Genomic DNA, 22,570 nt, shown 5'->3' with positions numbered 1-22,570 from the left:
CCTTCATAGCTGCACAGGAGAGACCGGACCCGGGCAGGACCGTCTGCACGCTGTGGGTCACGCCTGTGTGTGCATGTGCGTGTGCGTGCGCGAGATGTATTTGACTAGGAAAGAGGGGGTCAGTAGAAAATGGAGCGGTGTGCTACTTTTTGGATACTTTTCCTTGCATAGCGGTCATCATCTCTCCGCATCCTAATTCTCTCACTTTTAATGAAATATAAGAACTTGTATTTCTATATTTTTCCCTCAGTCTCAGAACTGAAATTCAAGCTCTGTATTTGAGAAACGGGTGGGTGGAGACGTGAACTATTCACCTGGACAGAGGGACATGGCATTTAAATGGCATTTCAATTAATATTTTCTGAAGGACAAATACTAACGCAATGGCCAAAAAAAGAATGCTATACTCGCTGTATGATAAAAGCATACAGTCCACAGGCTCACAGACAACCGTTGAGCAGATGCCAGCCAAAAAAAAAAGAAGATAACTGGCTGTGCCTGGCAGGAGTTCTTCTTCTTTTGTTCTCTCTCTCTGCATCCTGTCCACTACCACTGCCCAAGTTGCACCCCCACCAAAAAGCTCACCATTCTGCCAGCGTCCTCTCCCCCCTCCACCCACCCACCACCTCCACTGCCCCATCTGAACAACAGGCCAGTGAGTGCCACAAAGGTCAGCGTGCACAAAGGCGGTAACCGGTTTGTCCTGGCAATGTGAGGACACCTCTGTCGTCACCTGTCCGTTTCGGAGCTGGTTTAGATACTCCAGCCAGCCTGGTGCTGTTCTATCTAGCTCCGGCGCTGGCGCAACGAGATAAGTGGTTATAGGCTTAGTTTGTAGCAGATGAAAGAGCCCCCCTTAGACCGTGTCCCTGTACCAAACCCTGGGAGGGATATTGGAGCCAGCCAGACGGCAGGACGACAGGGCGAAGCCAAACCACCACCTCCTCCTCTCCCCTCCTTTGCTATGCCTGCCTCGCCCGCTCTCTGGAGAGATGTTTTTTTTAGAAGCATCGCTCGTGCTTACCTTATGGTGTTCTGTCATTTTCTGTTGGACGGACGCACATACAGGCACATCGTTTTCAACCGGCTTTAATTATCGAGGCTGAATAACTATAGACTTGATGCATCAAATCACGGCTGCCAACAATTCACCTGTGCAGTAGTCCCCTAGGGCTTGGACACTGAATGTGCCAGGAGAGTCAATTTTCTGCAAAGTGAAGTCGCTGTTCCGTATATATGCAAATTGGAGAGTGTAAATGCCCCGGATAGACTCCACGTCTCAAGTGGAGACTGTATTATGTGAGAGATTGTGACTTTTATCTGTCTGTTTGTTTGACAGCTGAAAGACAACCGAAGACAAGTGGAGAAACAAAGGATGTCTAGAGATTTTGCAGCGCTGGATGCCCAGTTAAACTTGGCAGCTACTTGACAGGAAGGGTACAGAGGAAAATAAATTTGCACATACTCATATTGGTGCGTGTGTGTGTGGTGTATTGTTGTTTATGGCACTATTTGCGTAGCATTAGCCAGCAGCAGTACTGTCTGCAGTCCTCTGCATGGGGTCATGGTGGACTGTTGTGGCTGACGTGAAGCATCTGACTGGTTGCCAAGAGGGTCACTAAGGACATGAATGAAGGATTGTGAGATGCTACTATCTCTCGCTTTGTCCTTTCAATTTTCACTCTGCCTGGTGGCGGTCAAGGTGGTGCCTCTGCCTCACTCTGTCGACTTCCGATCCGGTCAGACACGGCTGACCGGGGGGAGTCATGATCGAGCTCCCCGTGCGAAGCACAACATCTTTTGAATAGAAAGATGAGAATGATGAGCAAGCGGGGAAGGAGGCGGGAGAGGCACTAAAGGCTGCATTCCGCTGGCGCTACGATTTCTCATTGGGGATCGCCTAGCCATGCCTCGGTAGGTAATAATGGCACGGATGAAGACGAATGGAACAAGCCACTGTTCTAGCATGGAATACAAAAGCTGTGCTCACAGAGTACTCGAGTATAAGTGATCTACAGTAAATAACATAACACAGCCCTAATCATCTGGTCCAGTGGGGACTAGACTGCCATGCTGTATCGATTCTGTATATTATTCCACAGCGACAGAATCACTTTGATGGGCCTTGGCAGTAATATAATGGCCAGGATTGTATTGATTATATTGAGTCTAATGTGATGCCATGTGCTCATCTGAAACCCCTTCTGAGCATGCTCCTCTTTGGCACGGCCTAGACTGCCGGGGTGTGTGCCCTCATGCGTAGGAGCATTAGAGACTAGGCCTAGACCACAGGGGTGTGTGCCCTCATGCGTAGGAGCATTAGAGACTAGGCCTAGACCACAGGGGTGTGTGCCCTCATGCATAGGAGCATTAGAGACTAGGCCTAGACCACAGGGGTGTGTGCCCTCATGCGTAGGAGCATTAGAGACACTTACGTGTAACATGTTTTTAGTGATTCGGTGGGGAAGGAATTCCAGGAATATTCAAAGTGGGAACTTTTCATCAGAATTAACATGGGAAATAATGTGTCATTTCATCACGCTGTATTTACTATGGCATATGCAGATAGAAACAAGTCCATTAATTTGTCAAAAAAAATCAATTGCTTTGTCAAATAGATACAATGTGCGATGTGATGAGTTGGCTAACTAGCAAGTTTGGAGAAAAGTTTTAATTTGTGCTGGCAATGTGCCAGCTTATGGTTTAAAGTAAACGACTCATTTATCAAATGCATGTTTTACAATAAAGAAGGAAACAGATTAGAAATCCTCAGTTAGCATGCACAATCAAGCTATCCGATTCCCACATGGTAACAACTATCTAGCAAAGACTTGCAGAATGTGTTAACAAGTTAACTTCAGCTTCAACTGGATCATTGGCTGACATTTCCCTTTCTTTGTTTCATCATCACTTACTCACTTCACCCCCTGATGAGAAAAATTGGTATCCCAGACGAGACCCTCGTTACTGAACAAACACTATAGCAATGATGACTATCAGAATATACAGCATTTCAACACTTATTATTTTAACAAAGATATCACTTACTGCACCTTTAACTTCCCTTTGCCACCGTTGTGGGGACGGATACATCTATGGATGTGTGTGGGGTCTATTTCTATCCTCGCAGCATCCAAAATTATCATGCCGTGTCAAATGCTGCCTGATGTGAACCAATGGCTGGTGTTAAGCTTTGAAGCTCCTTTTTCAAGCCAAGACCAAAGGTTCTCTGTGGGGTTACGGTGGGCTCACTGACAGGTCAGAGCAATTCCACTTATTGTCAGGTTCAAACGCCCGTCTGTCCAGGAAGCTGACATGTTGCGCTCTATATATCTCTATCACGCCTTGTCTGCCTGCCTCTGTCTCTTTTTCCCAATCTTACCGTGTCTCTCTCTCTCACACAAACACACACACACACACACACACACACACACACACACTTAGTTGCCCTGGTTCACACCCCTGTGGCTTGGGGGGAAAACAGTGAATGGAATCGACCACATTGGAGATTCACAGCATTGAGCTTTCTCGCCAGCTTGCTGTGACACTTTTACTGCACTTTCTCAGAAGCAGGCTCTGCTGCTCTCCTTCCAAACAACCCGCCTCCCTCCCAGCTCTCCTCTGTGGCTGACCTACAGTGAGCTCTACCGGCTTTCTGCCCTGCAGTCCCACTTTCTCTACATCGCGCTCTTCTGTGTGCCCTCTGAATATATCCAAAAGGCCCCATGTGAAATGCAATCAACAATAATTCACAAACCCCCTCCCTCCTCCCCTCCTCCTCCTCCCTTGATAAGCCAAGCTGGTAGAACAGTAGCCTAAGAAGAAAAGAGGAGATGGCAGTTCCAGTGATCGGGGGGGGTTGTTGTTTTACACACACACATGTGCCTTTGGGAGAGAGAAAAGCGAGAAAATCCATTTTTGAAGCTGTGATTTATGGCTTGAATCTGGGGAAGCTTCCAATTGTTTGAAATTAAAGGTTTTAGTACTTTCTCAATGCTCTCTCTCGCTCACACTCTCTCTCCCACCCTTGTTCCTGCCTCGCCTCCACTTGGCAATTACACACAACCTGTCCTCGGAATTCCATTGTACTATGTTGTTATTTATTTGATTGGGAAGTATGGATGCATTGCACTCCAGGAAGAGTAGACTGATGGGGATCCGTAATCGTAATAAACAATAAACTAAACAGTAGACCATCAGCCCTCCGTGACACACCAGCACACAATTCACAATCAGGAATTCAGAAGATACAGTACGATTCAGTATCACAATGAAGTAGACATTAGATTTTTACCCTGTGGGTGGGTGTGTGCGTGTGCACGTGTGAGCGTGCATGTGTGTGAGAACAAAAGGGGGAGGAAGCGGTTGTTGTTATGCAACTCAATTGCTAGTTGTTAAGTTTCCTCTGTCAAGTATATCCAGTTAATTTATGGTTACCGGAGGACCACTTGGACTGAAAATTGTTACGTTTGAAAAGTGTTTGATGGACTTGAATTTTATTGGCTTTGTTATGATGTTATTATTAGCAACCTGCTGTCTTTTGGAAATGGAAATCATCGTTCGGAACACCCTGTAATTAGTGTAATCTCACTGCATTATTCAATCTGTGTTTTTGGAATATTTTGTGCATATCTGTGAATTAAACTCTCCCTCTCTCTCTCTCTCTCTCTCCCTGCCCACGTACCCCCACCCGATTCCAGGTCAGCTGAAGCGTAAGGTTCGTCGACGGCCGTCTTGGGGGCGGGGCATCATCAGGAAGAAGAAGACCTACTACAAGAAGGGGGCGGGGACCGAGGAGGAAGAGGAGGAGCCAGCCGAGGAGGGGGCGGAGCCTGCCGTCCCCAGCGACTCGTGTCTCACGCAGGACGAGGAGTCCAGCTGCGACACCCCGGGACCCCATCAGGCCAACGGCCACCACCACCGGCATCATCCACCCGTCCTCTCCACCACGGAGGAGGAGGAGAGCTCCAACGAGCCCCCGGTGGTCGTGGTCGTCCCGCTGGGGACCAAGAAGGACCAGGAGGACTTACCCACGCCAAAGGACGAGGAGGAGCCCCCCGACATCCGTCAGCCCGCGCCCGACGACACCGATCAATCCACGTCCGAGTCCTGTGAACCCGACACCGATCCACCCACGCTTAAAGCCGAAGAGCCCACTACGCCCAACAACACTGATCAACAACCCACACCCAAAGCCGTACCCAAGTCCAAAACTGATCTACCCACCCCTAACGTTGAAGCATCCGCCCCTAACACCGATCCACCCACCTCTCATCGATCCGCGCCCGACATCGATCGGTCCACGTCCAAGGAAGAGGAGGTCGAGGGTAAAGAGAAGCAGACGGAGTCGTATCCTCGGTCAAAGACTGAAGAGAGCACCGGGCCCCAGCAGGCGGACTGTGGGGCGGTGGCAGAGGTGACACAGCCCAAGGCTGCCTCCGAGGTGCTGTGTGTGAACGGTGACGAGTCCATGGACAGCCTGGACTCCCAGAGCCCCAGGAAGAGCTGCGAATCTGGGACGCGGCAGGAAGAGCACAGGGACGAACAGGAGAGCGGAGCATCTCAGGAGGGCCCTCCCCGGGGCGGGAGCACTGGAGCAGAGACATTAGAGGAAGAGCAAGAAAAAGAAGGTATTGGTTTAGTTTTATATATATATTTTTTGTGGCGTGCAATCGGCACATGGTTTGTGGAGACACTAGACAGGAGTCAGGACATTATTTCTGAAAGTTGGATTTTTGCTTGGTGTTGTTTTGTCTTTTAAATTCAACTTCAATTGAACATGGTCCCTGTTGCTGCCGACCACCATTGTTGTTGGGGGTTGTCGTTTTGGGGTTGTAGACAACTCCAAAGAATAAAAACCCCTGGTTAAGAATGAAAACCCCTGGCCACACACAAACACAGCCAGTTGTATTTGTTGGAGCGCCCGGTAGAGCCACAGGCATTGTAGTGAAATTGAACCACAGTTTCTCTCCTCAGTCCCACTGTTCTTCACTGTGGTGTGGTGGGTCACTACTTGACCCCTGCAGCCCCCGAACACCCCAATCAAATATCATTTTAAATGAACTGCCAATAGCAACCTTTCATGTCGAAAACTTTGTCCGGAAAACAATGCAAAACAAATTGTGGACGTGGCCATAACCTTTGAGTCTCTGAAGCCTAGGGCGACCACAACACTCTGCATGCAGATCCATTTGATTATGCATAAATCGACCTTTGCACCACACTACTATAAAACATTGGATCTGGGAGTCACAGTACATTAGCTCAACATGAGCATTAAAATGCTCCCCCGAAGCTTTTTGGAACACAAAAGATTCCAGACAACAGTGCTAAAACACCCCCAGGATGAGATATTTGTCTTCGTGTGCAAATCTGCTCTGCCAATGACAGATTTGTATGGAGAAAACTATATTCATGAATATCCAATGACGATAGATTGAAAATCAGGAAACGGCTGCTCTCTTCTCTAATATAACCGTTGCATTTTTCATAGGACTTAATAGCGAATTGAGAGGCTACCCACATGATGATCTTGTGCAGTATCCATAAAAGGCATGGCTCATAAAGAGCATTTATTTTATATAGTTTAAGTCTGAAAGTGCAATAACATGCCTGGTTTCTTTGACGTTTTGTCCAGCTATATTGCGACTTCCGTTCTCATACAACGTTGTGTGAGTTGACTTGACAAGGCTATCCATCGACTTGGGAAACTTTAGAAAATGGCTGGACGCTCCGGTGTGTGAGTCGCAGGGGAGGACAGTTTGTAAAGGAGAAGGTGGGCTGCAAAGCCATTCCTCTGGGACGTTGTGATTTTCCATCGCCTGTGGTCATCACTCACACTGGAGAAATGTAATCAAAGCCTGATTTAACAAAATCACTCGCAGAGTGTTTCCAATAACCGAGGATATCTCAAAACGAAAATTGCACTCATAAAGAAAAGAATAAATACCGGAGCCCACCCTTTGCCGATTGTCATGCTTCGCTCATACTTTAGATTTAGACGCGTGCAGCGTTTAAAATAGAGATGAGCTCGTGAATAATGCAACACACGCAGTAGCTTACAGAATAGGAAATTATATCCCACGGCTTACCAGTCACTAGCGATGCTCCCAAAAGCTTCGAATTTGTGTGTACCTTTGTAAAATACTTAAACCTTCTGAAATGTAAAAAGAAATGGTTTGTTACGCCTTCTGTAAAACACTGGCTTGGTTTGGATGACTTCTTTGTTTGTTACTGGCCATACCCCCCCCCCCCCCACTCTCTGATTGCATCGCACCGCTTTTCTCTTGATTTAGAGCTGTGCACTCATGGAGTCTCTGGGACAACAACCCTTGTGGGTTTGTTTTTTGATTAAGCTCTGGTCCCGCTGGAGATTAACAGAGGCCAGCTGGTGGCCTCCTAAGGTGCAAATGCTGTTAGAATAAGGAGTAGCTATCACAGAACAGAGAGCACAAACAGTAAGTAACAGGCTGCTCAAACAACAGGCGTCTGACTCTGGGCTTTCTTTTATTTCCCCCTCTAATTACAATCTGGGCCAGGCCTTTAGTTCCCGTCCAATCTTTTGTTCTGCAGTACAATTATGAATGATGGGAAAGATGCCAATGCCAATGGGACACAGCACCGTCGGTAGCTTCAAAAAGACCTTTGTCGATTGGTGCGTTCATCTCAGAAACATGGCAGGTGCACTGATAGAGATATAGGAGATCAGGCTGGATAGTTATAACAATAATAAGTATTATTAATATTATACATTTTATTTATATGGCACTATTTTTTCTACTTGTGTTGTTTTCTTCATCTTTATTTCCATCTGTCCTTTATTTCCATCCACTTCTACCTATAGGAGGGTCCAAAGCGAGGAAATGCAGAAGGAGCCAATCAGAGCAGACGGTGGGGTCAGCTGACAAGACTGACGAGGAGCCACAACAAGCCACCCCCCCTCCCCCGCTCATTGTCGACCACCAGCGGCTCTCGGTAAAGTATTGTGGGCCTGTCGTACAGTATGTGGTCACACCGTTGAGTAGTAAAGTATTGTGGGCCTGTCGTACAGTATGTGGTCACACCGTTGAGTAGTAAAGTATTGTGGGCCTGTCGTACAGTATGTGGTCACACCGTTGAGTAGTAAAGTATTGTGGGCCTGTCGTACAGTATGTGGTCACACCGTTGAGTAGTAAAGTATTGTGGGCCTGTCGTACAGTATGTGGTCACACCGTTGAGTAGTAAAGTATTGTGGGCCTGTCGTACAGTATGTGGTCACACCGTTGAGTATTAAAGTATTGTGGGCCTGTCGTACAGTATGTGGTCACACCGTTGAGTAGTAAAGTATTGTGGGCCTGTCGTACAGTATGTGGTCACACCGTTGAGTAGTAAAGTATTGTGGGCCTGTCGTACAGTATGTGGTCACACCGTTGAGTAGTAAAGTATTGTGGGCCTGTCGTACAGTATGTGGTCACACCGTTGAGTATTAAAGTATTGTGGGCCTGTCGTACAGTATGTGGTCACACCGTTGAGTAGTAAAGTATTGTGGGCCTGTCGTACAGTATGTGGTCACACCGTTGAGTAGTAAAGTATTGTGGGCCTGTCGTACAGTATGTGGTCACACCGTTGAGTAGTAAAGTATTGTGGGCCTGTCGTACAGTATGTGGTCACACCGTTGAGTATTAAAGTATTGTGGGCCTGTCGTACAGTATGTGGTCACACCGTTGAGTAGTAAAGTATTGTGGGCCTGTCGTACAGTATGTGGTCACACCGTTGAGTATTAAAGTATTGTGGGCCTGTCGTACAGTATGTGGTCACACCGTTGAGTAGTAAAGTATTGTGGGCCTGTCGTACAGTATGTGGTCACACCGTTGAGTATTAAAAAGATAGAGACTGAACCGGAGTGATTCCTAGTCATAAATCCATGGGTCCGCCTGCAGTCTATAATTGATATATAATTGATATAAAAGACATGTATACACGTCCAAGGCATTTAGAATTGGTGAGAATAGTCAAGGTGGTTTTGCTAGTTTGGGTCTTGGGGAGACATCACATTTCTCTATTGGGTCTCCAGAGAAAAGGTTTGTGCACCACTGAGCAGTCGCCAATCCAAATGAAAATGACCAGATCCCTAGTTTCCCCATTGGAATGTTAGTCCTTTGTGAACCAAATAGGTTGAATAGGCTATAATCAACCATTATGATAACATTCAACTGAGCGTCTGTGGGATGTGAAAAGGTATTGTCTCTGTAGTAAACTCAGACATGCATTTGGTGCAGCCTTCTGTTGTTGACATTATTAGAGTTTTGTGCACGGCCTAAAACAAATCTTCAAATAGCTACGTTATTAATCTCTCCCACAGGCACACTTCGACAGACTTGAGTACAGTTAAAGAAACCATGCCAACAATCCAGGAATAGGCACGGTTAAAACGGCAAAATAGAAACGCAATCGGAAGAGCCCTGGCCTAGACAACACTTTTCTCTACCAAATTCAAATGTCACAGTGAAATCAGTCAATACTGAGTGAATTATGGGGCTTAATGGTAGAAACAGAAGCAGCTACTGTAGTTACTACATTGACTATGGAAAAGGGTAGCTGTAATCTCTTCTTTTTTTTATAACTTTGCTTATTGGTTTTTTTCACAGAAGCATTATTTAAATACTGAGTTTGAAAAATAATAAATGGTGGCATTGACAGCTTCTCTTAAATAAACCCCACAAGTATGACATAAAAGAGTAAACACATTGAATTTTCACCCCAAAGAAAAAGGACAACAGAAAACAAGACAAACAAACCTTAAATACAAGATCAGTAAAAGTTGAAAAATAAAAGGCAGACAAAAACAGACAAAACAACAGTACACAACATCCTATAAACAATCATAGATACATGATACATCCATAATACAATCCATACAATCCAATCACAGTATAAGCTACTTTTAAAACAAAAGTCCAGCAGACCAGACCTCATCCCCAAGCAGAGACGGATTCAAATTCTGATTGAATTGAAAGAATGGACCCCATATCCTCCCAAACGGAAGAACCATTTAAGGAGAGTCTAATCTTCTCCAGTTTTTTAGGAAGATATCGGTCCAATATTTGTGTAGAGAAGGGCAGAGCCAGAACGTATGGATGAGGTCTGCGGGAGCCTGCCGACATCTAGGGTAGCTGTAATCTCAAGTGATTTAATATCTGTTTTCTTACTGTTTGTTACGGAATAGGTTGGAGTTTTAAGGAATTTTTTCTACTGAATAGGTTGAAAATTATTCTTTAATTTCTTATAGATATTTGGTAGGCCGATTCTACAAATTGTCTGTGGAATAGTCGGATGTTCTATACTGGGGAAAATTCCGGGAGGAAAAATGGGTCACGGGCCGTATAACATGACAAAAATAAGTAGGTAGTCTAGGTACTATAATAAGTATTTGTAAATAAGGCGCAGACCGAAACGACAGTCCGCCCTCTAAATTGTTCCTTCTGAAACGGAATCTGTGTAAATGGTTCCTACTGAAACTGAATCCATGTCCTGACTCCTGACAATGACAAATTGACAATGCTAAAGCAGAAAAGAATAAATATTGCACCCACATTAAGTATCCTCTAGTCAAAACTGTAGTTACTGTGGGCAGGGTTTGAATGACAACCTTTAAAACAAAAACAAATAATTAAAACATGAATAATAATAATCAATCCCCAAAAATGATTATTTGAATATTTGATTATTATGACTCATAATTACAATTAAATGTATCTATTTCATGAAAGATTTCACTTATTATTTAAAAAATTGCTTGATAACTGGTAATTTTAGGTTAAATAAATAAGGATTGTTCTCCGCTGAATTAGGAATGTTCTCCGCGGAATCAATACTTTTTCTCCGGATTCCTGTGGGGACAAACTAGTAGGTATTAGGTAACAAGAACTTTTTCTCATTTTTCTCCCAGCATAACCGGCAAACATCCCCCTCTTAATTTCAATCACAGGTGTCGTGTACACTGCAGTGTTAATCTCTGAGGCCCTCTGGAGCTCCACATTAATCCAGCTCTTTCTCTGCCACCGATTCCACCGCCTCCTGAGCCCAGGAGCACAGCCGTTCTGTAGAATTAGTCAGTTTGGCAACTGGACTGTGAGAAACTCGGCCATCATTTTTGAATGGGCCCTGGCAGACAGCAGATGAGGGATGTGGGGGAGTTTAAGGTATGGAGACTCAATCATGGGAGACTGGCTTTAAGCCTTCCCCGGCTCAATATGGCAGCTCTGGGACTGATGGCGTCACACTGCCCTTCGCAGATGGATAACTCTGGCTTTCCAGGCTTTATCCCTCGGCAGCATGCACCCTATGGTTATGCCTCTTCCATCTCGCAGACACCAACGTACCGCATGCCTCCCTCTCTGAGCAAAGATCGGGGAGCCAATTAAAGTGGCAGAGCCTTCCCACATCTCTCAATCAACAGGTGTTGTGTGTGTCCTCCTCCGAACATCTTGGGGACACGAGGACATGACTCAAACATGAGCTCTTCTCCGCCCCACTAGGTCCACCAACTTGTCCTGAGATTGATTGACGGGTTCAAGGCAAAGAGGGTATAGAAGCGCCAAGGCACTTGGCACAGTTACGCTAGGGTCCCACCTAATACCCCGAGTGTAAATTGGAGCCTTCGCCTCGATGCGCTCCCCTGACGCCGCCACCCCTCCACCCATGAGGATTGTGCATGCGTTTTGGTTTGAGGTCCACTCTCTGTAATGTAATTGGTGTAAAAAAGAAAGAAAGAAAGAAAACGTGCTCTTGCTCCAAAGTGACATCCTGCCATCAAGTCATTATCATGGCTTTTGCTCCCATCCCGGGAGGGTGATGGGGTTGGTCTTGTCTTTCCCCCGTGGTGACTGCATCCCTCTATATTGATTGACAGGCCTCGTCGTGGGCCTGATGCCAGGCGAGGCGCACTGTGCTGGTCCCTCCGCCGCTCCACCCGGCTGCCCCAGCGGACTGCCACACACAGCGCTAATCTGAGGACTTATGTGTTAGTAGGGGAGGAAGGGGAGATATCTTAGCCCACTGAGACCAGATTCTACTAAATGTCTTCTAAATCATGACAGTTTTCTGAAAAACAAAACATGTTTCTAAATCAGAGGTTCTCAAACTATTTCATGTCAAGGACCCTCCAGAATGATCTGTATTTGTCTGCGGATCCCCATCTGGAAAGAAAAGATTTGAGTTAAAAACATTTGCTGTCAAAGAATATATATTCAAAGATTTGCACACATTTTCACGATTTAAAAAAAATAGCAGATCCAAGCTTGTATATCTTTTATTTTTCAACAGCTAAAGTATGAAATAATGGTTAAAAGTGGTTAAAAGCTAAAGCGACACAGATGCATTCCAGGTCTTAATGGTTTAAAGAAACAGATCGTGAAAAGAGGAGACTGTGAATAATTGCTTTTTCATCCCTGGCTTATGGAGCAAATTGAATTTCCGACGAACAGTATGAGAGTCTCCGTTTAAGCATACATTTTCTGGCTCGGTTGGGGCTGGCGTGCTGCCCTGGTGGGTAATAGGTTGCCCAGGGTGAGTGGTGTGCAACCCCCCCCCCCCCCCCCCCCCTCTCGCTCTTCACTCTCACTATTCATTGATTTTAGAGGGACCATTATTTTTTGCTATAAACTTGATCGAAGGTGCTCAAAATGTCCCTTTTGGGAATTAATACCTGTCGGGACACTCAGTTTGTTAGCAGACTCCAAATTGGAAAGGAGATGGTGTCATGTCAGTCGTCGCATCCCATATTTCAGGGCTACGCTAGTTATGTGCCCTGATTCACTTAGTTAAATCAAGTTCTGTTATTGCGGGGGCTGACTAATGCCGCCCGGCGCTGTCTGGAACAAAATGAAAATCCTCAGCGTGAATAAACAGGTTTGAGGCTTGTTTGCTTTCACTGCTCTGTAAAACCTCTCCGATTCTCAGCTGCCTCCTTTCATAAATAATCAGACACTTGTTCACAGATGGACTGGAAGAAGCAGGGGTGAAGATTGTGACGAGAATCCGGTAACAAGGAATCCAATCTGGTCCAGCAAATTATTTTTCTTCCCCACCATCTCACCAAGAACACACAGATTACCGTCTGCTGTGTGGTTTGCTTGCATGATTTGTTTCACCCTGCAGACAAACACAGGCTTCCTTCAGTCGCTGGCACCCTAGTAAGTCCTTCGATTGATTTGGCTATTATAGCATGTCAAGATTTCCTCTTTTGGAGACTCATGTCAACATAAATGGCCCCATTTCAGTTTTGTCATCTCCCCTCGTTTTGAGCACTAATAACATTCGGGAGGGGGTGAAGTCTGGTGAAGTATCCATTCCGCACGTTTCTGTTGGGGGAATGGAACGGTTTAATGGCAGTGTTGGACCGGTGTTCGATTTGTCAATAAAAAAGACACAACTTTTGAAGTGCTTCTTGGACTTCCATTCATCCCTGCTGATGGCCCCGACAGTGCAGCCATTTGCATGTAATTGCAGCCATGAGCTGCTCCGCTGTCTCTCTGCCTGAAAGGCATCCATCCTCACTAGAGGAGCCAGATGTGTCAACACGGATGGCACAGCAGAGGCACGCCAGACGCTCCTCGTTTCTTCTTCCTCAACGCCACTCCGCACGGGTGACTCCCCACACTGTGCATGTCAAAGCCTCTTTACCTTCAGTGTTCATTTGAGTGGCAACGTGATGGTTCATGTTTAATTATTTAAGCTCATTATTTCTGTCGTTATATGGCTAATAGCTAAAATAATCAATCTACATTCTACAAGCAATTTGCACTATTTTTGAACGTGTATTCCATTTTTGCCTATAATGACATGGTCAAATTCGGGGCACCAGGTGTTAAGCCATCTATTTAGACTTTATTGGACACAGACAGTGTTTTCTTTTTATTTAAATGTTATGATATGGCTCCTCAGAGGCAAGCCGTCTAGTTGGTCTGTCTGTCTCTATCCATAGCTGCTCACACAAACCCACTGAACCAATCAATGTGTGTGTGCTTGTGCCATTAGAACACAGATCTGTATTTAATCTTAATCTTAATCTTTCTATGAATACACCAAATCTGTGCGTGTCCAAACCATTTGCTTCACGCCGGATTGGCGTCACAGTCAAACTCGCATGCCGCTAAGCCAGTGTAAATCTCTGATTGGCCAACCCAACATGTCGGCTTAACTGATTGGCCGAATTTCGCGTAGCTTTTGTCAGTGTAAGTGGCAGAGTAATGCAATGGAACAGAACAGCCATAAGATGGAAGAATGTGATAGAATGTCAGTAATGTTGGGATAGCGGAGTAGAAGGACGGCATCTAGTGTGTGTGTGTGTGTGTGTGTGCACATTTTTTGACACAGTCAATGCATATGGAGAATTAGTTTATTTATTATATTGAAAATGTTTGACACAGTAATTGTATATGGATAATTAGTTTATTTATTGAATTGGCTTCATACAAACTCAGAGGTGCTCTGTCTGTGTCCGTCGGTCTGATCTCCTGGGATTAATGACGGATGGTTTCCTAAACCTGTTTTTTTGCTGGTGTGGAGGAAATCTGGGAACAAGGCGGTCATTTGTTCCGTTACCACACAGCCAGCCAGGGCAACCTATCACACTTCAGTGTTTATCTCCGGACACCTGGAGTGCATCGGAGGTATTAGATGTAGCAATAATGAGACAGACCGGTGCCTGTACAGCAGTTTTCTAGGCTTTAGTTAGGATTTACACTGGTCCCTTTGTGCTGTTTGTATACAGTATATCTCTGGATTCGTCTACCCTCTCGCCTCCTACTACACTTCTTGGAGCTATTGCAGTTGTCCGTAAGTTCGAAAAGCTGCAATATTATGTTGCAGGTTTATCTCTTAGGAAGGTTTATCTTATTTATTTATTTATTTTTTTGGGGGGGGGGGGGATTCGAAGGATGTACAGTAATGATCATCATCATCCGAGGGGTAACATTCATCTGCCCCAACACAGATACTGTAAGCCTCTATGGTTGTTGTCAGTAGTCATGGGAACGGTAAGCTTGGTATGTCGAGCTCAAAGTCTTCCTCTTCCTCGTGTTGTGTTGAGCTACTTAAAGTGCAGCTGGCGCACACATCTGCATACACATTAAAATGGATATACTGTAAAAAATAGGGCCTCCTAATGTTCCATACCACACAAACACCAATTCCCCGCTAAGATTGCATGTATGATATTAATGGCATACTTCAGGAATCATTAAAAGTAAAAACACTCTCTAAGGCACATTTTACCACCTCCGCTTCAAGAATTCCGTTCCATGCAATAACATATATATTTTTTCAAATTGTACGTTTAGAGAGCACATGCCCGCTCTCTAAATGACGTGCATGTTTCATCATCTTCATACCATTCCTGTTTTCCCTTCCATTCACACGAGGCATCATCACATCCATTCCCGGCAGACAGACTGTCTGTAACATCTACCACCTGTTTTATCATCTACCAAACGCAATCCGCAGCCACATGCCGCCAACTATATAGACAACTGACAGCTATCGCATGGCTCGGCGGGGATTCAGAAACGCACACGCAACACACTAGCCGCCTCACCCCACCCATGATCCCAGACACGGTTTCCACCGGCCCGACCAAAAGAGACGACAGAGGCATTTTAATTTGGCGCGACTCGGTGGTGGCTTCCTCGGCACGGCAGAATTTGATTCCCCCTCAGTCACGTTTGTCATGATTGACCCCCAATTGCTCCGGTATGTCGACATTGGAACAGTTCATCTGTGTCATATTACACAGCCATGTGCGTTAGCTCTCTATAATTGCCTTTGGTCCAAGTCTTGATGTAGTATTTATTGCAAATTCTATTAGTTATTATACTATTTCAGAGATGGAAACTTGTTTTAGCGACGTCGTTCAAATCAAATTATGCACATTCCTGATACTCCTTTTTCCACCTGATGCTTCCACCTAATTAGATCTTTTTCCACCTTCCACCTCATTACATCCATTCACGCTGTCTTTGCTCATGAAGCAGAACTCATTTATAATTAATCCGTTCTCCAGTCTTGTATACTGTTGGAGAGAAAATTTACTTTAATAACATCCCTTGCGACATTGTGGGTCCTACCCCGTTTGTCCTTTTCTAGAAGGATTAATGGTCCTCAAAACCACAAATCAACATTAATTAATGTTCAAGAACTAATAGCTGTTGATGTGCACGACAAGCAGGTGTGTTTTCACTGATGCAAACTAAATGGAAACTAAGCTACGATGACTAAATATATTGACAATTTCGTCAACAGATAAAATATTATGGAGGGACTAGTGGAGAAGTGATCCAAAAGACAAGAAATGTTATGTTTGGTTGCACCCGGGTGCTGCGTTCTGAAAATAGCTGATCTACAAGCTCACAAAGCGCTGCACTGTGATGCGTTGTGAGCCTGTAGATCGGCTATTTTCAACATGTCAATAAAACATGTAAAATCAGGCATTACGACGCCATCAAGGTCTGCCAAAATACATTTTTGTTGACAAACTGTAGATTTCTTGTTTATGATATTTAGTACTAAAGTATGACTAAAACTAAATTAAATTGTATTCAAAAGACTATGAATAAACAAAATAAAACTATTATGTCAATTATAATTATATGCACAAGTTCTAGTAGGCCACACATACAAAAAAAGCAGGCACACTTCTTATCTAGCTGTGTGCAACACAGCAATGGCCATTCCCTCTGTGGGGCGAATTAAAAACCATTGCACAGTTTATTTTTACCCTCCCCATCTCTAAATGCCATTTCCCCGTAATGTATTTAGCGATCACATAAATAATGTCAACACATGACTTGATGACTTTCTCGGAGCAGCGGAGGAACGCCGAGTGACGCCACCACCACCATGTCGGTGTAGCATTTCACTTGAAAGGCGGATTCCTGCTATGCAATCGACACCGCTCCGGGTCAGCAGAGGATATCAGCACTAATATTCATACAGCTATAAAACCTCAGCATGTCGGATACATGGCACGCCGAGGAGGCGAGGTACACGCTGATATGGCTGTTAATATGATTTTAACTCAACATCGCTGGAGTTCAAAGCTGACGCAAAAAACCCAGCAGGCCAGCACGCCTTCTATTTCTGTTCCCTGTGGCCGCCCAGGGTCTCTGGTCGTTTCAGAAGCCCAGTGCAGGTAGAATGGGCATTGAAGATGTCAGCGGGTTGTGCCCGGCCGCACAGGGTTCAGTCTCTTGAACTTCTTCACATGAACGGCAGATGAACGTGCGGTCGTTCGCAGGCCCAGATTCAGGCCCGGTTTGGCCATCGGGAGCACCGAGTGGCCTGGCTAGTGGCCTGGCTGTCAAAAAAAAAAAGAAAAAAAAAAGAAATATATATATATATATATATATTATTATTATTATTTTCATCAGGTCAGGCCAGCAAAAAAAATAATCTCTCCTAAGCTCAGGCCAGGCCAGCCACAGTCAATTTCAATTCAATTCAGGCAGTGTTGCTTCAGCACAACTACATTGTGTGTCTTATGTTAATGGAGGGAAGAAGTTAATAATATGAATAACATCAGATGGTACATTTCTCATGTGAAATTACTGTAAAGGCCCCCAAAATGTCCCCCAAGGGCCCCCAAAATTTCTGCGCGCATAGGGCGTATAACTCCCGGCCTGATTAGGAGTTCCACTCCGGGCCTGCCCAGATTAACAATCGAACTTAGTGGAGCTTTAGCTCTGGTCCATAGCTCTAATGCGTTGCATTTAGACTGAGCTATGTTACTCAACTTCCGCCGCTCGCATGAATGCAGACCAGCCTCTCCTCTTTAGCGTAAATAAAAAGAACGCTTTTGCTACTCACCAAAACAAAGGCGAGTTGTGTCATTAGAAAGCCTACTTTCCTTAGTGGACGCACTCTGAGCCCCCCACCACACATATAAACTGTACTTTTTGGCCAAAAGGGGATTTTGTTTCCACCGGGAAAAAAATACTTTTAGTTACTTTGCTGCGCCCTCTACCGATATTGCCCAGAAAATTGCCCCATAGAGAATATTTTTCCTCCGGTGAAAACAAATCCCTTTCTGGCCAAAAAGTACAGTTTATACGTGTGGTGGGGGGCTCAGAGTGCGTCCACTAAGGAAAGTAGGCTTTCTAATGACACAACTCGCCTTTGTTTTAGTGAGTAGCAAAAACGTTCTTTTTATTTACGCTAAAGAGGAAAAGCTGGTCTGCATTCATGCGAGCGGCGGAAGTTGAGAGTAACATAGCTCTAAATGAAACGCATTAGAGCTATGGATCAGAGCTAGTGGAGCTTAAGCTCCAGGGCCCCGCAGCTTGCAGAGCCTTATAACTCTATGGGAGCAGCCTTATAACTCTATGAGAGCAGCCTTATAACTCTATGGGAGCAGCCTTATAACTCTATGAGAGCAGCCTTATAACTCTATGGGAGCTGCCTTATAACTATGGGAGCAACCTTATAACTCTATGAGAGCAGCCTTATAACTCTATGGGAGCAGGCTTATAACTCTATGGACCGGCGTTAGTGCTGGTGGTGCACTGAACGCACACACGTTCATTCCCTGGGTGCGCAAACCCAAAAAGTATTCTTGATTGTGTTACGCGCACGTGAATCACATGCATGGGGCCTTTTGATTTGGTGTAGCGCCAGGGCCCTCGGAGGGGTTGATTCGGCACTGGGCGTGCGCGTGTGCCTGTCCTCCATTGAAGGAGTCGCAGAGCGTATATGGGGAAGTAGTCGTGGAGTGTATACTAGGATTGGCCTCTATAACCGGAGTCGTCTGCTGCATAATATGTCAGAGGTTAAACGTGGGACCCGTGACAACCTCATGATGAAGTGTCTTTCCTGTCGCGTGCTAATGTGGATCCAGGCTCATTTGCAGCTCCTGTCATGCATGCTTGTTGCCCCGCGTGTTAACATTTCAGCTGTGCTCTTCATGGAGCTCGCACATGTACGTATGCAGCCTCGTTGGATACGTGCTGCTCTCCTGAAGTCCTTGTCACTCGGCTCAGTTGGTATTTCCGTCCTCAGCTGTGTCCCGGTTTCCTGACCGATCACACGGTACCAAAGTTGATTTATTCATGCGGGAACATGAACTTAATGCCCTCCGTTCAACAGCCCATTTCACTCGCTCTTTTACTCCTCTGCTTTCCTCACGTTGTGTAGGAGTCCATACGTTGTCCGACAACACCGTCGCTCACGACATGCGTGGCCCGTTAAAATAACCTGTGGTCCGGTTAAAACTCACCGTAGCAGTTGTTGGAGAGTTGTAGATTGACTCTGTGCTTCATGCTGCTATGGCAACCAGGGACAGTAGGTCAGTTGTAACAAAGGCCATATATATTTTTAGACCAGTCAGAGGGTTGCCGTCCCTCCATACAATGGATCTATTTGTGTTGAACTTTTCACTCAAAACATTGCAATTACATTGTTAGGCATTTAGCAGAGGCTTATTCATAGTAGCCTGGGGTCCACCTATGCTTTCTATGGCATAGGCAGCTCCCCAGGATCCACGGGGAGAATCTAGACACAGCTGCGTGACATAAGACTAATTAATTAGAGCGACAGAGAGAGAGAGGAGTGTGTGTGTGTGTGTGTGTGTACGGGTGTGCGTGTGTGCGTCAATTTAACAAAGGTGCAGACGATCAGAAATCAGCAGAGAGTGATCGACGTTTGAGCTACTCTATGCCGAATTGAAGTGTACCGGTCTCAGACTATTTGTTTTTCTCCCTGGAAATAAAAAACGTCTGGGTTTCCGAGGCTATATTCAGAGTGACTTGAAAAATGCCAAGATAATCATCTACTTTTTGCCAAATCCTTTTAATAGGATCTTAAAATGTTAAACTTTGCACTCAAAACAATTGCAATTACAATGCAGGTGGAGAGCTTTAAGTGGTGCTAATGCATCCACCCTTCACATCGCTGAGCCCAGGCAGTGACACTGCCAAAAAAGGCTTGAGTGCTTCCCAGTGGTGTAAGGTAACAAAGTACATTTACTGAAGTATTGTACAATTCTGAGGTATTTGTACTTGAGTATTTCCAATTTCCAATACTTTTACTTTTACTCCACCACATCTTAGAGCCAAAAATTTTACTTTTACTCCACTACAATTATTTGAAAATTTTAGTTACTAGCTACTTTTGAGATTTAAATTTTCGGCCATTTGAAAATAGCAGATCTACAAGCTCAAACATTTTGAGCTTGTAGATCGGCTATGTTTTAGGGCTGATGTGGTTTTGTTATAATAATCAAAATCTACAAAGTAACTAGTAACTAAAGTTTTCAAATAAATGTAGTAAAAAGTACAATATTTGCCTCTGAGATGTAGTGGAGTACAATTTAGAGGAAATGAGAAATACTCAAGTAAAGTACAAATACCTCAAAAGCTTGCACTTAAGTAAATGTACTTAGTTACTTTTCACCACTGGTTAGGGATGCAGAGATGTGAGGGTTGCTAGGAGGAGAGAGACGGGGATGTTTAGCACAGAGGGAAGGTTAAATGACCCGTGTCGGTAGCACCCTTTAACTCCTGGGATTACTGTGCCATTGTGTGTGCCACGAGCTCAGTCGCTCACTGTTCTGTTAACACGCACGCACGTCGCTCACACGCACTACATACCATTTACCACATGCTGTCACAGTCATTGTGATCAAGCAAGGGGTTGGAAGTACACTGCTGCAATCAGACAGCTACCGGTGAGAATAGCTTGAGGCGACGGGAAGAGAGGGAACCGAGTAGATGAGAGGAGGTAGAGACACAGAAGGAAAAAAAGAGAGAGAGTTGGGAAGGTAAAGTGTCCTACACAGGGGGGGGAAATGGGGTTGACAAAGTGGCGCTGATGGGAGAGGCTCCATAAAAAATTAAGATAGGCTGGAGTTGGAGAGAAAGAGAAACACAATAAACAAAAAAAAGAGTGGAAATGCATTGGATGCGATAAAACGGAAGAGCACGGTGAAAAATGAGAGTGAAATACTGCGACAGTTGGATAAAGGGAAGGTTGGTGCAGTGACTCATTAAAACAGATGGTTTCACCAATCTGTTCCAGACTTTAAACATTCATCATCAACCGTTTCTGTATCACCTCTGGCTGTTAAAGATGGTATGCAGAGGGCATCCTCATTAATACATCACCATGAGGTTAGCTGTAATGACACTAATGAAAATGAATTCGCTTCCATTGCTGTTTAAAATACGTGTGTCGTTTTTGCTACTATTTGGCCCAAACTGGGAGTATGTTTTTCTTGTTAAACCATTAAACCTGAGAAAATCCTTCACGTAACCTGGCGGGTTGTACTGTATAAGGAGCAGAGAAGGAGAAATAATTAAATGAAAGCAACACTCCTTGATGGTAGAGCTACTTCTAGCTAGTTGTGACGAAAATCGCTTGCAGGTTGCCTGTAGGCCCAGAATTCAGTTTTGAGTTTAAGCAAGCACCTTCCACTATATTGAGTGAAGATTGGGTTGTTGAAAAAAGAATTAAACAACTTTTTATGGGTTTATGCCCGAGGCCCATAGATGAATCGTCCTCCATTGCCAGATTGAGCTTTGAACACATCAAAGGTATTATTCAGTCCAAGAAGGTGTGTTTTTCACACTATTGAAGTGTGATGAACGTGATTTTAAAGCAGAACTGACAAAGTACCAAAAAATGGGTGTTTAGATGGTTTATTGTCTTCAGCGAGGAAATCATTTTAAATTTGGTACACAACAGGGAACAGAGAGATGCTACTGTATAGTCAATCATACACGATAAGCTTTAATATTATGAATGGGGTATCACAAGAATAGCGGTGTCATGGTGAGGCTTGTCTGGGAATCAGATGGTTCCTGCTTGGATCCCCAGCACCACCTGTGTGAAGATGGTTCCTGCTTGGATCCCCAGCACCACCTGTGTGAAGATGGTTCCTGCTTGGATCCCCAGCACCACCTGTGTGAAGAGGGTTCCTGCTTGGATCCCCAGCACCACCTGTGTGAAGATGGTTCCTGCTTGGATCCCCAGCACCACCTGTGTGAAGATGGTTCCTGCTTGGATCCCCAGCACCACCTGTGTGAAGAGGGTTCCTGCTTGGATCCCCAGCACCACCTGTGTGAAGATGGTTCCTGCTTGGATCCCCAGCACCACCTGTGTGAAGAGGGAATTGATTGGAAATGGTTCAAACGTAAAGCTCAACGTGTGATTTTTTCTACCTTAACCCTTGCCCCTCTTTAGACTAGTCCCGATACCAAGTTTCAGACCAAGTACGAGTACAAGTACTTAATTTTTAGTACTCGCCGATACCGAGTACCAATACGAATACTTTATCTTTGTTGAGTAACCACTTATTTGGGCCCCTTTTCCTCATAGATGCAGATGGATCTCCGATCTACCGGTAGTCCGGTACACTTGTCAGTTGTCATTTATGCTTGTAGATCAGCTGTTTTTGGTGATTTGCTGCAGTGTTGGGTCAGACTTGCTCCTGTTGCATTCGTTCAGCCTAGTGTCAATTGGATGTTTTGGTACTCGGGTCAAAGTATCGGGCCGGTACCGAGTAAGAGTACTTGAGGGTGGTATCGGCCCCGAGTAACCGATA

The 22,570-nt window shown here is 45.0% G+C and overlaps 1 protein-coding gene across 1 annotated transcript in view; it reads left to right on the top strand.

Annotated features, from left to right (window-relative positions):
* The window catches only part of atad2b (ATPase family AAA domain containing 2B), a 120,365-nt gene that overhangs the window by 79,003 nt on the left and 18,792 nt on the right, over nucleotides 1-22,570 (top strand). Inside the window, exons 25-26 of the mRNA XM_080791067.1 lie at nucleotides 4,701-5,630; nucleotides 7,844-7,974. Coding sequence (XP_080647193.1) covers nucleotides 4,701-5,630; nucleotides 7,844-7,974 — 1,061 coding nt within the window. The remainder of the gene's footprint in view (nucleotides 1-4,700; nucleotides 5,631-7,843; nucleotides 7,975-22,570) is intronic.

This window comes from Protomyctophum bolini, assembly GCF_963924005.1.
Source record: "Protomyctophum bolini genome assembly, chromosome: 19".
Taxonomy (NCBI): domain Eukaryota; kingdom Metazoa; phylum Chordata; class Actinopteri; order Myctophiformes; family Myctophidae; genus Protomyctophum; species Protomyctophum bolini.
The sequence above is the reverse complement of the archived record's forward strand: the minus strand, read 5'-3'. Positions and strand labels throughout refer to the sequence as shown.